This window comes from Exophiala oligosperma (assembly GCF_000835515.1).
Source record: "Exophiala oligosperma strain CBS 72588 unplaced genomic scaffold supercont1.2, whole genome shotgun sequence".
Taxonomy (NCBI): Eukaryota; Fungi; Ascomycota; class Eurotiomycetes; order Chaetothyriales; family Herpotrichiellaceae; genus Exophiala; species Exophiala oligosperma.
The window spans coordinates 3,816,639-3,831,829 of NW_015622819.1; the positions used below are offsets into that span (position 1 = coordinate 3,816,639).

General features: G+C 49.6%; 7 protein-coding genes and 1 non-coding gene across 8 annotated transcripts; 5 read left to right on the forward strand and 3 right to left on the reverse strand.

The window, feature by feature from the left end:
* The first annotated feature begins 363 nt into the window (after positions 1 to 363).
* On the forward strand, positions 364 to 2,621 carry PV06_02734 (uncharacterized protein). The gene has a single exon (XM_016403455.1). It carries the CDS (start codon positions 721 to 723, stop codon positions 2,152 to 2,154), a length of 1,434 nt encoding a protein of 477 aa, XP_016267352.1. The 5' UTR covers positions 364 to 720; the 3' UTR covers positions 2,155 to 2,621.
* Positions 2,622 to 3,161: 540 nt separating this feature from the next.
* On the forward strand, positions 3,162 to 4,117 carry PV06_02735 (homoaconitase, mitochondrial; the record flags this gene model as incomplete). The annotated part of the gene is made up of 2 exons (XM_016403456.1): positions 3,162 to 3,188; positions 3,221 to 4,117. 2 exons carry the CDS (start codon positions 3,162 to 3,164, stop codon positions 4,115 to 4,117), a joined length of 924 nt encoding a protein of 307 aa, XP_016267353.1.
* A 48-nt stretch (positions 4,118 to 4,165) lies between these two features.
* Positions 4,166 to 4,998, forward strand: PV06_02736 (uncharacterized protein; the record flags this gene model as incomplete). Its single annotated transcript, XM_016403457.1, has 1 exon — positions 4,166 to 4,998. One exon carries the CDS (start codon positions 4,166 to 4,168, stop codon positions 4,961 to 4,963), a length of 798 nt encoding a protein of 265 aa, XP_016267354.1. The 3' UTR covers positions 4,964 to 4,998.
* Positions 4,999 to 5,895: 897 nt separating this feature from the next.
* PV06_02737 (uncharacterized protein) lies at positions 5,896 to 7,987 on the forward strand. The gene is made up of 2 exons (XM_016403458.1): positions 5,896 to 6,963; positions 7,016 to 7,987. The coding sequence occupies exons 1-2, from the start codon at positions 6,370 to 6,372 to the stop codon at positions 7,769 to 7,771; spliced, it is 1,350 nt and encodes a 449-aa protein (XP_016267355.1). The 5' UTR covers positions 5,896 to 6,369; the 3' UTR covers positions 7,772 to 7,987.
* A 911-nt stretch (positions 7,988 to 8,898) lies between these two features.
* Positions 8,899 to 9,044, forward strand: PV06_02738. The gene has a single exon. It is a non-coding gene; the product is annotated as a tRNA-Val (tRNA).
* Positions 9,045 to 10,307: 1,263 nt separating this feature from the next.
* Positions 10,308 to 10,754, reverse strand: PV06_02739 (uncharacterized protein; the record flags this gene model as incomplete). Its single annotated transcript, XM_016403459.1, has 1 exon — positions 10,308 to 10,754. The coding sequence occupies one exon, from the start codon at positions 10,752 to 10,754 to the stop codon at positions 10,308 to 10,310; it is 447 nt and encodes a 148-aa protein (XP_016267356.1).
* A 227-nt stretch (positions 10,755 to 10,981) lies between these two features.
* On the reverse strand, positions 10,982 to 11,965 carry PV06_02740 (uncharacterized protein; the record flags this gene model as incomplete). The annotated part of the gene is made up of 2 exons (XM_016403460.1): positions 10,982 to 11,559; positions 11,695 to 11,965. The coding sequence occupies 2 exons, from the start codon at positions 11,963 to 11,965 to the stop codon at positions 10,982 to 10,984; spliced, it is 849 nt and encodes a 282-aa protein (XP_016267357.1).
* A 1,664-nt stretch (positions 11,966 to 13,629) lies between these two features.
* On the reverse strand, positions 13,630 to 14,871 carry PV06_02741 (uncharacterized protein). The gene is made up of 2 exons (XM_016403461.1): positions 14,420 to 14,871; positions 13,630 to 14,351 (listed from the first exon to the last, which is right to left on the reverse strand). Exons 1-2 carry the CDS (start codon positions 14,592 to 14,594, stop codon positions 14,290 to 14,292), a joined length of 237 nt encoding a protein of 78 aa, XP_016267358.1. The 5' UTR covers positions 14,595 to 14,871; the 3' UTR covers positions 13,630 to 14,289.
* Positions 14,872 to 15,191: the final 320 nt, after the last annotated feature.

Below are 15,191 nucleotides of genomic sequence, written 5' to 3' on the forward strand. Positions count from 1 at the left end.
TTCCTGCCGTGCCTGGAATCAATAAATACAGTACTGCCGTATCTCAGTAAGTGTTGTCCCGGGCGGAGACCAGCCTCGGCCCCTGCAGCAGCCTTCTACCAACTAGAGGCTTCTTTTCCGGGTTCGTTTTCCTCTGGGAGGCTGCTTAGGCTTCTGTTCGGGGGTCATCACTCAGGCATTGGGCCCCTAAATACCCACAGCCAACAAACGCCCCCGAAGAAGACCCTGCATGCCTTAGCCGGGCTTGTCCATGGCTTAGTATCACTCGCACCGACGTCATTGGGTTTCTCGATGAGATTGGTACCTAAGGAAGGCAAGTTGACCACTGACAAAGGCATCGTCACTTCCAATCTTTTTACTCCAATTGCTACATCGCCGAAACTGCGCCTGCCACACGCACAACGCACCACCACACACTTTCTCTTCACTCGCTCCCTTCTCTACGTCTACCTCATCGTCCTGGCCATACCAGTTAATCTACATCGATCATGAACAGCATCATTTATCTCGTCTAGCAATTCTGATTACTTCTTTCTTGCCATCTGTATAATTCTATTCAGTACCTCGGCAATTAACCACTCATCACGTCTCGAATGTCGACGTTTCCTCTTCATTGAAACACACGCTCTTTTCATTACAGGTCGTCGAATTGTGCCAACCATTCTAGACTCGAAATTATACAATTTTAACCTTTCGCCGGTCTGGGAACGTCCCGAACACATGGCACCACGCTCACCAACGCACGCCTTCGACCCAACGCCCGCTCTTGAACACGACCCGTACAATTTCTCCCCTGTAAATCTCTCGGGCTCGATGGACCCATTGAAAAATGGCACCTCCAAAGGTGTTCGCTTCTCGGAAACGCCGTCACTCCTTCCTCAAGGCCGTCATTCTATAGCCACCACGACCGTCCCATTACTACCCCCTGTTCCCTCCGCGAGTCAAATACCGAAGCATGGTTTTCAGATGACGAATCCAACTCCAGAAGTCGACATTACCGCGTACATGGAGCAGTGTCGAATGTTGAACAATCAGTTGAGAGAGGCGCACGACTGTGAACGAAGAGCGTGGGATATAGAGCGGACTGCACTCAAGGCTCGTATTTCTGAATTGGAAAGACGTCTGTCAAGAAGCCGGGATTCCAAGAGGAGGTCGAGCAATGACTCTTCGGACGCAAGCCTACGGTCATTCAGAGCAGAGATCAAGCCTTTGTCACGCACCAGCAATCGAGCTAGAGCCTCGTCAGACTCAAGCGGTGGAGCACCTCCAATCTGGCAAGGCCCTGAGGTTCTTCCTCCCGTAACAAGAGTCTTCTCGCACGAAGACACTGCCGGACACCTACCGAGCATCTCAGAGAACGAACAGTTCCCATCACTGTCCAAGGAAATTTCTCCAACCACTCAGAAGGAGGTTGAGAACGTCCCTGTACCCGTTGAGCAGGTAGACAAGACTCTCGACGGCATCACTCTAAAGTCGGCTGGTTTGGCCTCAACATTCGACACGGGAATCACCAGTCCACAGTTTGCTTCGCCTGCTCATACGCCCTCCCCGCAACCAAAGAGACCTCTCGACGAAATATTGCAGGTTGATGTCAAGTCTCTGCTCTCGCCACTAGATGAGAAATTGAAAAGAAATGCCGGTCACACTCCGATGGCTTTCGATGGCACATTGTCTTCGGGCACTGACAGTACGAACAACTTGACTCCCAAGCAAGAAAACCCTGTAGAGCCAGCACCCACGAAAAGACCGCCTCTTCGGCCTGCAGAAAATTCCGACTCTTACTTTTCCTTTTCCTCGGCCATTCCCGATCCAGTGGAAAAGGCTCAAGAAGCGATCCCTGAACAAGTTGAGCCCGAACCGCAACATGAAGCAGAGGATGATCCCAGTCTTCAAGGTCCGCTCATGCTCGACTCCAGTGCCAAGTCAGAGGCGGCAAATGCGTTCCTCGAAAAAGTCGATGCCATGCTTTCAGAAGAAGCGGCTGTGCGTTCAAGATACGAAACGGCTTTGTCTGATGACAATGACGAAATGAAAAGTGCAGAGGCGTCAGAAAAGCCACACACGCAAGACCCAGATGACGAACCCAGATTAAAGATCAAGCATACCATGAATTTCGGCAGTGCTTGGGGTGGAGATATGCCTGGTCGTATATGATCTTGAAGTTTGCACTTCGAGACCAACCAGGGGTTTGTCTGGTTGTTCTGCCCCGTCATCGGAATCACCAAAGATGCGAGTGTGAAGACTTTCACTATATTTCGCGGAGGAAGTCAGTGTGGTGATCCTAGAAATCTTGCATATAGCTTGAAATTTCGTTTCTTGCGCACTAGCATTGCAATCTTGTCGTTGTTCGATATGGGTCAATTCAGAGTCTTTCAACTACGTCGGAAATATCCGCGAGTTGATGAAGAGTCACTGAGAACCCGAATGAGAGACGTTGGGTCAGAACAACACAAAATGAGTATGCCCAACAATTACTCTTGCATATTATACCCCAGCAGCAGATAGTCATTTCCAGGACTTATGAATGTCAACTCTTGACGAAAGACCCAATTGCCCTTCCAGTATCAAGTCCCAACCTTGTCGGCATGTGAGGCAAACCTTGAATGCGAAACTTGACCACGTCGGTGCTTAACGTACAGCGTCATTGTATCAACTGATCGGGGCGCATATTGGCTACTCGTTGCAGGGGGGAAATATTACAAGATCTGCAACAAATATCAAAGCGTAAGATTTCCACAGATGCGGCAAGTAGCCTCGTGCAGTAAACAGGCAACCCAAGATATCTCAATCAATTCCACAAAAGCCACATTGTTCTGCAAGGCTGGGCCGCCCCTATTCCCCCAAGTCATGGTGCCGGCACGTGATGCCGCGAGATCGGATCAGGGACAACCAAACACCAATCGGAGCTCACTTGTAGTATACTATTAGAGGCCGCCCAAGGATTTTTTTGAGCGCCGCGCATGCTACCTCTGTCAACGAACAAGAGGAGGCAGAAGACGTCTCCCGTGTGGTAGTCGGTGAGAAAGACACACCAAAGCTGTCCTGCCGACGAGCAGGCGAAAGAAACTAAAGGATCTCGCTATGGTCGGCGCATAAACCGGTGGTGGTCTTCATTCCCAGCGCATTCTCGCTTCAAAGTTTGCGATTCATCGTGCGCACAGATGCCGCCAGCATTTGGGCCACCGGACGTACGTGGTGGCAAATCCCTCCAGTAGCCAAGGTGACGTTCAAAGGCACCTTGCCAAAGGGTGTCACGGGCAAAGACGTGATCGTGGCACTTTGTGGTTTGTTCGACAAGGACGATAATCTCAACCATGCCATTGAGTTCGCCGGGTCAGAACAAACCCTACAAAGTCTGCCTGTTGCTGCCCGACTGACGATTGCAAACATGACTACCGAATGGGGTGCACTCACCGGACTATTCCCTATGGATTCGGTCCTACAAGGTTGGTTGAGGGCAAAAGCTACAATGTCCGCGTTAGATACGTCCGAAGGACGCGCAGGTAATCCGCGTTTCTCGCACCCGAGACTCGATCAGCTGTTTGAGAACCAGCTTACTGCTGAAAAAGGCGCTCAATACGCAAAATCACTCTATCTCGACCTGAACACTCTCTCACCTTACGTGTCTGGACCCAATCCGCTCAAGGTGGCCACACCTCTCAACGTCTTGGAAGACCAGAACATCAAGATCAACAAAGCATATCTCGTGTCTTGCACCAATTCACGGGCTTCCGACCTGGCTGCGGCTGCCAAGGTCTTCAAGGACGCCGCCGAAAACAACGGGGGCAAGGTACCCAAGATCGCGGAAGGGGTCAAGTTCTACATTGCGGCAGCCTCGCTCCCTGAACAGCAACTAGCCGAGGAGGCCGGCGACTGGCAGACTCTCCTTGGTGCCGGTGCCATCACTCTCTCTGCGGGTTGTGGTCCATGTATAGGCCTCGAGACCGGACTTCTCGAGCCCGGCGAGGTCGGCATCAGTGCCACGAATCGCAACTTCAAAGGCCGCATGGTTAGCACCGATGCCAAGGCATATCTGGCCAGTCCCGAGGTGGTCGCGGCCAGTGCTTTGACGGGCAAGCTCAGCGGCCCAGGTTGGTACGAACGGCCCGAGGGCTAGACTGGTGTGGCCAGAGGTGAAGGCGACGGCATCAAAGAGGAGGATCGAATGATCACCGCGGATGAGGCTTTCCAGAAAATCATTGACCAGCTAGATGCCATGATCGAAGCCGGTAAACAAAATTTCGGCAGTGAACAAGGCATTGAAGTCGCGCCAGGCTCCTCGACCGAGGTTCATCCTGGGTTCCCCCAACGTGTCGAAGGAGATATCGTCTTTTGCGATGCCGATAATATCAACACTGACGGCATCTACCCGGGTAAAAACACTTACCAGGACAATGTTCCTGTCGAGAAGATGGCCGAGGTTTGCATGGAGAATTATGATCCCAAATTGTCATCCCTCTCGAAAACCGGCGACGATCTGGTTTCGGGATTCAACTTTGGCTGCGGCAGTTCTCGTGAGCAAGCTGCCACGGCGATCCTGGCCAAGGAAATTCCTTTGGTTGTTGCCGGTAGCTTTGGCAACATCTTTTCTCGAAACAGTGTCAACAACGCTCTGATGGGCTTGGAGATGCCGAAGCTGGTCACTCGACTTCGTGAAACATTCTCGGATCTCCCGGGATCCAAAGTCGGTGGAGAGGTTACTGAGCCAACTGGGAACAAAGAGAATCAACAGAGCTTGGATTCTCCTCCGCCGAATCCCCCAACACCACGTGAGAAACAATTGAGTCGTAGGACTGGCTGGACTTTGGTCTGGGATGTGAAGGAATCTCAAATCGAAGCCACCGAAGGCCCAGGGGGGAAAAGTGGACAGAAAAGGTTGGTGAACTACCTCCCAACGTCCAAGAGATCATTGCCAAAAGGTCGCCTTGAGAGATGGGTTCAGATTGAGATTGCTGCAGCTTAGACACACTATGGTCTGTGATGTTTGGGAGGTCATAGGGTCATCCATTCATTAAGGATTGACGAGGAGAGAATTAAAGGACGATACAAAGTAAAAGGCTAGCCGGTTAAAAAAATCACCCGCCAATTGTCCACGTCAGGATATATTTGCAGTTTTACGGTTGCGTATGTTGTGCTCATGGATTGGGCTATGGTAGAATTAGGAGATCTCATCTGGCGGGTGTAGGAACTAGGAAGATATATCGTGTAGAGGTAGAAGATGAAAAAGTTCAAGCGACAGGGCAATATATTAAAATATCCCGATCGTTGTCCTTCTTAAACAGGAAACGAGATAAAAAGGATGTGTGATGATAAGAAGAAAAATTATCCTACGTTTGTGAAGTGTTAAAAGGGTCAATGTGTTTGGCAAGTCGTAGGCGGGGGTATCTTCGTGTCACAGTCAGCGTTGTCGATGCAGGGGTATTTGGTGTTGTAGAGTGCAGTCAGTATGTGATTCTATCCGTACCGTCGTTGAGGACAAGAATAGGCCCTTGATTCGAGCTGAGGTGCCCAAGCAGAGAAGAGGAGCGTCCGTGACAACAACCGCTGTCACTACGAGGAAGAAGAACTGTCAACATGAAGTCTAGACTTCAAAGTCGACTCGCTTGAAGAGATTAACTACTGTAAGAGAGCCTCGCACATGGTACGGATGCGAAATAGTACCAATGTAACTCGTACCTAGAGTCTATTACCCAAGGTCATGCTCGTACAGAGTACATACGAAGTACTCTCATGCCAAGGGTTCAGCCCCCGGGGGTGCGTGTGTATAGTTGAGGCTGTGTCCAGCCATTTTTCCCAGGCCCGCAGTTGTCAAGCGTAGAGTGACTGTAGGATGGCAAATTTTTCTCTTCGTGATACCCTGTAGACTTTCTGAAGTTCTTGGGATGGTCATGGTGTCGAGTTGTCTAGGTACCTACTTAGGTATCCCTATCCGTACGTTGCGTGTGGTAGCCCGATGTGAGGCTATGTTTGCCCAATACAAGAGCCTATTACCGACCAAAACCCCTCATCCTCAGCAATCTCATCCGAGCTCGAATCCACACTCACCTCATCTCAGCGCCGTCATGTGTCGCGTCTCACCATTTCAACCTTTACAAGTCTGGCCTCACGATCGATTTTTAGTCCTGTCGCCATCTCCGGTACAATCTACACCGTGCCAAAGAGACCATCGTGGCGTCCAAAAGAGGGTTACCCGGCCCATTTGGTTCTAGGCAACCCTGACGCACCCAATCGAGCCTCCTCCTCTAGCCTGCGTCCTGACACATGTTTGACCCCTGAGGTCTACAACCCGCCAACACTACCACACGATTGAGGCTGTTCACGGCCTGGCGCGACAAACACCACTTCAGATCCACCCCTGGGCATTATAACATGGCCAACCGCCCACCCTTCACCATGGCGGCGGCCACGGAAGGGATTTTGGAAAAACAGCCTTTGCTTCCTCACCCCAGTCGCCCGGGTCAGGGCTTTGGAACACATTCTTTACACAAAGAGTCGGTCATTCCACACGCATATACTGAGCAGCGACGGCAATCTACACTTTCAACACGCACCAAGATTATCATACTCGCCATGGTCGCTATACCCGCGTACTTGTTGGCCTCGTCGGCCGTCACTTCTCTGGGGCCGTTGTGGCCGCGCGACGCGGTCATTCGGTCTCCCGACCCAGCACCGGAACCACAACTCACCGGCGCACAGACAGACCCCGCGTCAGGTCCGTTCGCCTCAGTCATGGGCCCCCTGGTCTCGTCGAACTTTCCGGACCCCGCCATCATCGTCGTGGACGGCGTCTCGTATGCCTTTGCGACCAACAACAGAGGTGTCGGTTCGGACATGGTACATGTTCAAGTTGCCACGTCCCAAGACAATCAAACGTGGTCGCTGTTGGAGCACCATGATGCGTTGCCCGATGTAGGCGCGTGGCAGACGGGCGCTCGTGTGTGGGCGCCAGACGTCGTTCAGGTGGTGCGTTTTAATTTCCGGCCACGTCAAAACCCAGATTCTAACGTGTGACCAGGACGACGGTTCGTTCGTGTTGTACTACGCTGACGAGGTCACCTGGAGTACCGCGCACCACTGCGTCGGCGCGGCGGTGTCGAAGGATGTCCTGGGACCCTACATCCCTCAGGACCAGCCCTTCGCCTGTCCGGACGTCACCACCCAGGGCGGTGCCATCGACCCCGACGGCTTTCTGGACGTGTCGACGAACAAACGGTACGTCGTGTACAAGGTCGACGGGAACTCCATCGGCCACGGCGGCTCGTGTGGCAACACCGTCGAACCCATCGTGCCGACGCCGCTCATGCTACAGGAAGTCGGCCCCGACGGTATTTCCCACATTGGTGACCCCGTCGCCATCCTCGACCGGGACGTGTACGACGGCCCACTGATCGAGGCCCCCACGCTCCATCGTTCCGACGAGGGCGTATACTTTCTCTTTTTCAGTAGCAACTGCTTCACGACGCCCAAGTACGACGTCTCATATGCCACCGCCAGTGACATCCACGGACCGTACACGCGATGCAACCGGCCTCTCCTCGTCACCAGTGACGCCGATCTCGTCGGCCCTGGCGGCCTCGACATCCTCATCGGAGGCGACCTGGTCGTCTTTCACGGGCACATGACCATCAACAACGACCCTGCGCAGCTGAAGAAGGCTCAAGCCATTTCCGCATCCACCGGCAAACCCGTCAAGGACGTCAATCTACCTCTGATACGAGGCATGTGGTCCGGCACCGCAACGTTCTCCGGGACGAGCATCAGTTTGGGGTAATTTGTAGCTGTTTTGTTCTTTTTGTGACATTTTTCGTCCTGCGTTTTAGCGAGTTTTTATCTGCATTTCAGCAACAGCTTTTGGAGTGGCTCTGATTTTTGGGAATCTTTGTAAAGTTGTTGGTGTCTGTTTCAAGACTTGGTTATGAAGCGATGATCTTAGAGATGATGATATATATATATCTATATACACTGTAATACTACTTTGTACATTGTACCTTGTTCAGAATTGATTTGTCTCGTCACATTTAGAAAAGTGACACGATCGCGGACCCGAGATTCTAGCACGTAGTTTGGTAAAACCATCATTCGACATTTGGATAGGCGTGCTCTGTACACCGAATGCCGCCGTTGACACACACATGCAAATCGACACACGGGTCATCGTCGAGGCAATCGGCAACATCCAAAAGTGCTTGATTACCTATTCCGTAGTGAAGGATCTGTTTGGTGTGCACGCCGTGGCAAATGTGGAAGTCTTTACTATTCGTGCCTTTGATGGACATTCACGTCAACGTGGGGGCGATTGATATAAAACGCAGAGACTGTCTTCTTTGCAAGGTAACTCGATTTAGGCGTTGTCACTGTCCTTGTTGGTGTCGATTACTATTCAACTCAATATTGATATTGAGGAGTGGAAAATTTGAGGGGGGACCATGGCCACTGAAAAGTATTTTTTGTCGGGTGGTGAGTCAACTAGGTACTTTGCAAGATTGTCACGAATATATTTACTTAATTATATTTTTGTTTGTAAGTGACAGTAGTTTCAATCGGCCATTGCTCACCCCTTCTCCGTACTATATTTGTATTTGCGACTCTTTTCTAGGGCTTTTACCATCACGGGACTGGCAAGCTCTACAATTACGTACTCTGTAGTCTTACTATGATTTCGTATTCTACTAATATTGCCATGCTTGAGCAATATCCCATGTGTACTATACAATACCTACGGAGCACCATAGCTGCAAGTAGCGAGGGCCCGAGCGGTCTAACTTGATACTGTAGTTGATCCCCACTTTTCATCTCGTCTCAGTCTCCACACACAAACCACAAAAATATGATCATATTTCAAAGTCGCGAATTTTCTTCCAACAAGTCCTCTCAAGCCATCACAGCTTCGAGATCACAGGGGTTGTGGTCTAGTGGTATGACGTGTAAGCATTAACACCATCTCGACCACCTCAAGAGCAACAGCTAATCCTCAAAACAGTTCCTTAGCATCAAGTGTTCAAAGCGCTTGGAAAAGGTTCTGGGTTCGATTCCCAGCTACTCCAGTTTTTTTTTCCCTTAGTTTTTGAGCTCTCTCGGTCGAAGAGACAATTTACTTGACTTTTCTGGGATCTAGATTGTCACGAGTCTCTCTCTCACCCACCGCCGGTTCTTTTTGATTCTCTCCGTAGACGATGAGGGAGGAGTAATGACTAGTCACATTGAGTACTACTCTAAGCTGATTCTTTTTTTAAATTGGGTGTAAAATAATATTAGGTTGTCACGGCCAGAAAAGTTTCAGAATACACAATCATTCCAACGGTACTCTCGATGATGCTTCGAGGGACACCACGCCCAAATGACAGAGAGGTCGTCAATATCTGGGGTAGGGTGCCTATCCTAGATGCATACACCCAGAGGACAACTAATACCACATTGTCGTTCGGTAGAACAACCACCACGGCGGTCCATCGATGCCGGACGACAGGCCTCGGACTTCGCCGTGAGTTGTACACCAGCGCATAATGTCTGCTCATGGACGACTGCTCTACCATTTTCATCCAAAAGACCTCTCCCTGCCCAATTCGAAAGATGTTCGTCATGAGCACCACCTGCCAGATGCACCTACCTGGTCGACATCTCGATTCCACTCTTCCGCCAGATGCGCCGTGACAGCATAGAGCACACACGAGATCATTCGCTACAACTGCAGCCCAGCAAGCCTTCTTACAGGTCGACCCTTACGGCAAGCCCCTGCCGATTTCATTCATTCTTTGCAGTACAGCCGAGCTTTTTTTTTTTTTTGCAAAAAAAAGAGGTTCCTCTTATCAACAGGCAAAATCTTTGAAATTGGACCATTTGATTTTGGTTTTGATACTCAATACCGAGTCTCTCATTGCAACGCAAAAAAGCAATATTACATTCTCTGATCTGGCGGTTGAGACCGAATCGACATCCACGAGAACGCACTGTGGACTAGCAACCGATTCCAATGCCTCCGTGTACACCGTCGAGCAGTACTTCGAGTAGGCTCTCTCTCTCTCTCTCTCCATGACAACAAAGGATCCCTTGGGTTCATTGAATCCATTGCATCCCATGATCCTCCTCACTAGATAGTACTGCCTTCCTACTCATTTCTTCCTCCGGCGTAGCTTTTCAGATAGTCGAGATCTGTGGGTAGTTGGGTCCGACATTTTCGAACATCACTTTGCATCTGTACTCCGTCGCTCGGTCGTCGACGTCGCCTTTACATTTTTTCGTCTCGATGGTCGATGGTTCTACGCGCATTATTGATCTCCTCTCTGGAAGAGACGAGGAGGAGGCCATTGCTAGCTCTCGAGCAGTCGACGGTGAGACGTCGCAGATCCTCCAAGAAACCTGGGCCGAGGCGCCTCAAAATTTGGTAGGATGACAATATCAAAGTTGAACAGTTTTCTCTGCATGGCGTCAATGCATCCGACAGTTTCACGATCCCAACCTCCCAGCTGCTGAAGCTCCACGGAAGCGAGCATTGACGTGCAGTGGTCTCGTTGGGCAGCATATGCGGGACTGATGGCAATTGTTGGGTGCGCTGCAGTGGGTACTGGACTCTTGCTCTTGAGCAACTCTTGGACCAATCTGCTTGTTGTCATGGTGTAGAAATGGTTGTACTTGGACCCAGTACCGGTGACTTTGGTGTGTGACCATCGAACCATCGACACTGCTTGCCTTCGTGAACGAATAGTGACTCTGGACAGTTTTTTGAAACTGTATGGCGAAATTTTTCCGAGTCTCATATGCTGCTTTCGGTGTCGAGCTGAGCCTGGACGAGTAAGCCATTCCGCTGACCAACTGGCAGATATATGGCTCCATTCTTGACTGTTTGTAGACTTCTCCTACTGGAGACTGGACCTCGATAAGCCGAGTAAACAACCTTTCGGCGAGCTGAGACGCCACGCGGTAATCAAGTTGCCTCGAGCGAATACATATATATATATATATATATAGTTTGAATCATCTTGATTCAAACTGGCTCAGACGCCAGATAAAAGGCACACGTGAGCTTTTCAAAAGAGGTGAGCAATGGTGTGGCTGACAAGGTTACGCTCATCGTTCTCTTTGTTTTTGTTCCTTGGTCGATTTCCTGAATCGCTCGAAGGATATTCAAAACTTTCATGATTCGAGGACGATCGAACTCTCCCTCGTAAACAGTATAGGTGATGTTGAGAGATCGATAAGGTTCGAAGAAGCCGAAAAAGCCTTTTGGATTCGTGAGGAAGCCATCAGAGGTGCTGGCGACAAACCGAATCTCGCCCTGCTTTTGTTTTTGCTTCAACTCATTGAGTGCTTCGACAACTCGCTTAACGATATGGAAATACTTCGTGTCTTGTACTGCAGAGGCGTTTGAGCTCAGTTGATTCAAGAAGAACCCGTGCATTATAGGTTCGCAGACACATTTGGGATGAGAAGCTCGATGGAGATCGAGTCCAAAGCGAGCAAGGCCCGTACTCCGGTTCTGGAGATGTTTAATAGACGCCTTGTCTAGCACCAATCCACTTGTTCTTGGTATGCCTATGGTGGCAATGACATTCTGAGATAGCACTTCGCTTGCGTTTCAGGGGCATAGGATTGATTGGGCTGCGGTTCTCCTTATCCGATTAGATGGACGGAGAGGATGAAGTCACTGCTTCGTCCAGAATAATGCAAGTACTCCCTTTCCATGAGTGTTTTCAATACCAGGAAGGATCCTCTGTTGGACAGCATTCAGTCTCATCTTGGCAGTGTGATCTCCATCGGCAAAGACTGCTTCGAAGATATCAAAAGACTCCAAGTGGTGCAAGTTGTTGTCAGTGTACCAGATTCTGGCTTGCTTGTTGAACAGCATCCATGGGCTACCTTTTGCCTGGACCGCAAGGCTCTCTGCACCTTGCGTCGCTCTTCTCGATGGATGCGGGTCGGCGACATGTTGGAGCTTGACTTTCGTACCAGAGTGTGCTTCGATCAGCATGGCGACGTCGAACTCGTTTTAACCATCTGAATTGATGAGATTGACCACTCTGCTATCCCAGTCGCCGTCTTCCCTACGCTTTGCGTACCACTTTCTGCTGACCAAGAGGGTGCAGTAGTTCTCTGGAACATATGGTAGATTTGGCATCATTCTTGCAAACCATGGTTCAAATCCAAAATATTGAAACCCAAGATATTAATCTCCAGAATGGTGATGGCTTTCTTCTGTCTCAAAAGATTCTCATCCAAATGGATCCAGAGAGTTTGATGGGCAGGGTCGAACTGCTGAAGGTGATATCTTATGATCAGACCGAGCTGCATGTTGACTTGCAGTTCTTTTGCCTTGCGGGTCTTCGACCAGTCGTTGACAACGAATGTGAGGAATTGGAAGTCGAAGAAATTATCGACATTCATATCGAATTCCTTTGCGAAATCGATGACTGCTTCTGACTTCAGAGTGTTCTGGAGTTCTTCGACCAGAGGTGCTCAAGTATGCTTTTGGACAATTTAGCTTTCCACAAGCGCAGGCAAAACCTCCAGGGCATACTGACTGTGAGAATTAATTATATATACTGAGTTGAATCCTCCATTCTTGTGAGGTAGCGGAGGAGGCGCTTTTGTCTTCGTGAAACTGGAAGGTCTGGTTTCATGGTGCTGAGTGTCAACCTCTTCGGCCTCATCATCCACTCCATTGCGGAGGGGAAGGAGAGGATGTTTGGTTGAGAGAGGATGATTGAGCTGAGGAATGAGAAAAGTGCGAGGTTTGGGTATGGGCCAGCCTTAAGTAGTTTTTGCAAATGCCTGATGGCTTGGCGCGAACAACCACAGTGACTGTTGCGAGTCAGGTATGAAAGGGATGCTTCACTCAGAATCAAACGGTGTCGTGTCAAGGCGAGCTCTTTGAGTCTCGAGGTCTCACTGCCTACACGCAACTCAGTGTCCTCGGCGATGTTATTGAAGCTGAAGCTTGACGCATAGTAGCTGAATCGAGAGAGTTCCTCATTGACTGGTGATTCAGCTTAACCAACGTTTCAGTGCTGTGAAGATGTGTGCCTGGAGAATCAGGTACATTCGAAGTCTTTGATCTGCCATTGAACATTCCAACCGGTGCGTCTTTCAATTGAATCGATCAGCTTCACGATGATCGTCTGCTCTTTTCCCCATTGCCGCTTCAGAACCGCCCACATGGTCAAGAAGAATTCCTTTGCCGATTCCGAGCGCAGCAGCTTCTGTCCCATTGTCGATGCACATTTTCGGGTTTCTGTTCTTGACATATAGACAAGAAGACTTGAACTCAAAGATACTCAAGTTGTTCCTGGCAAATTACCTGGTCCTGTCTACAACGTGATCTTCTGTGGCCCGTCAAAAGAAATGTGGTGAAGAGAACATAATGCCTTTGCCAAAGGTACATCTATCGAGCCATGCACAGGCTCCGGAATGGAAAAAGACACAATAGATAGATATGTAGAACTTTAGCACAATACTTCGCATATAGAGATATAGAATAGCATTTGACATGGTCATTACTCATTATCGCCTGGGAGAGGATCAAAAAAAATCCCGGCGATGGGTGAGAGACTCGTGACAATCGAGAACCCAGAAAAGTCAAGTAAATTGTCTCTTCGACCGAGAGAACTCAAAAAACGAAGGGAAAAAAATTGGAGTAGCTGGGACGAGAACCCAGAACCTTTTCCAAGTGCTCTGAACACTTGATGCTAAGGAAATGCTTAGTATTTCTAAAGCACAAAAAGAATACAGTCGGCACGATGGGTGAGCTCGCTCGTTGGTCCAAGAGACAATGACGGTCAGAATCTGGCGATGCAGGATACAATACTTGTGCGAAGATAGGACGTATGAGAGTGAGAGTGTAGTGTCTACTGAACAGTCAATCGCAGTGGCTATTTTGATCAAGCAGCACATTTGATCAGGTCCACTGGGCGCATGTCGGTCTGCTTTCATGGTTCGTTCGTTTACTGTAGTTGACACTCCCACATATCTTGGACATTGTACTACTCGTATTGCGTCCTGCGTTGACGTTCAGATGCCTTGTTCGACTTGCTGACTCGGCAGTTATAGCGGAGTGATGCCCCCGGCCTTGGATATTGTTCGTCGTGCCTCTGTACTTTCCGCTTCATCAAAGATGGGTCAAACAGGGAACCAAGGGTCAATGATGAATTTCTTTTGGTCATTAGAACCTGTGTATATATTTTCCTGCCACCCTTCCTACGGTCATGCTGCAGCCGTGGTCTGGGCTATGCTCCGCCGCGCTTGTTCTGACATTTCATGCTATTTTACAGTAATGAGTGCATCACACCCAAGAACCACTTATTTGTTCATCTCGGCCGCTTTTGCCTTTAACTCGTCTTTCGATTTCGCTTCTGGCAAGTCTGCAGTGGCACCGTCAGTGTGGGTTATCCCATGCAAGTGCCCTTGGGGGGGGGATGTGCATGCATACTGTCGGAAAGTTGAGGACCGTGGCCCTTGTGGTCTTGAGCCGAAGCGGCCTGCTTGACGGGTTGCTCATTCTCCTTGTGCAGAGGGGCATCAGAAGCGGTTGAGTCGGAAGATTCTTTGGCCACCTTGTCAAAGATGTGGGAGGGAGCGGTCTCTTCTGCCGGGTGTTGAGGCATGTTGATTTGATTCGAGGGATTTGAGGAGTATTCAGTGAGAAGGAAGACGTCGAAGTCTGTTCCGGTAAAATGCGTCAGGTGTTTGTTTCAGAGATGATAAATATTCAAAACAAGTAAGATTCTCTTGACATGTCTGGGTACGAGCACAATACATATATGGTGACGACGATGATGATGATGGGGTTTGAGCATTGTGTCACTCTTTTGCTATGACGTTTGTGAAATGCAAAGACCTCGTTCGTATCGAGTGCGGGGGGGGAACGCAGCAATGACGAACTTGGAGACGGAAAGCAACTGTTTAGCCACAAGTAATTTAAGTTATTGTAGGTGCTTGGTGAGCCTGATTAAAAATGGAGTGACTGGGGGTAGCCTAAACTGTTTATTTTGTTTGACCTAAGATGCCTATTCGCAGCTGAGACCGGGAGGAAATGCCCACTGTTCGTCCCTCTGTTCGTCCCTAGAGGTGCCCAAAGTCGAGCTCCTTGTAATCGGGATGAGGATATCAAATCGACATCTAAGGGATCGATTCAGTACGACAGTCGCATCGTAATATTGTACTTGTCCTCCGTATGTAAAGCATAAATACCGAGGAAGATA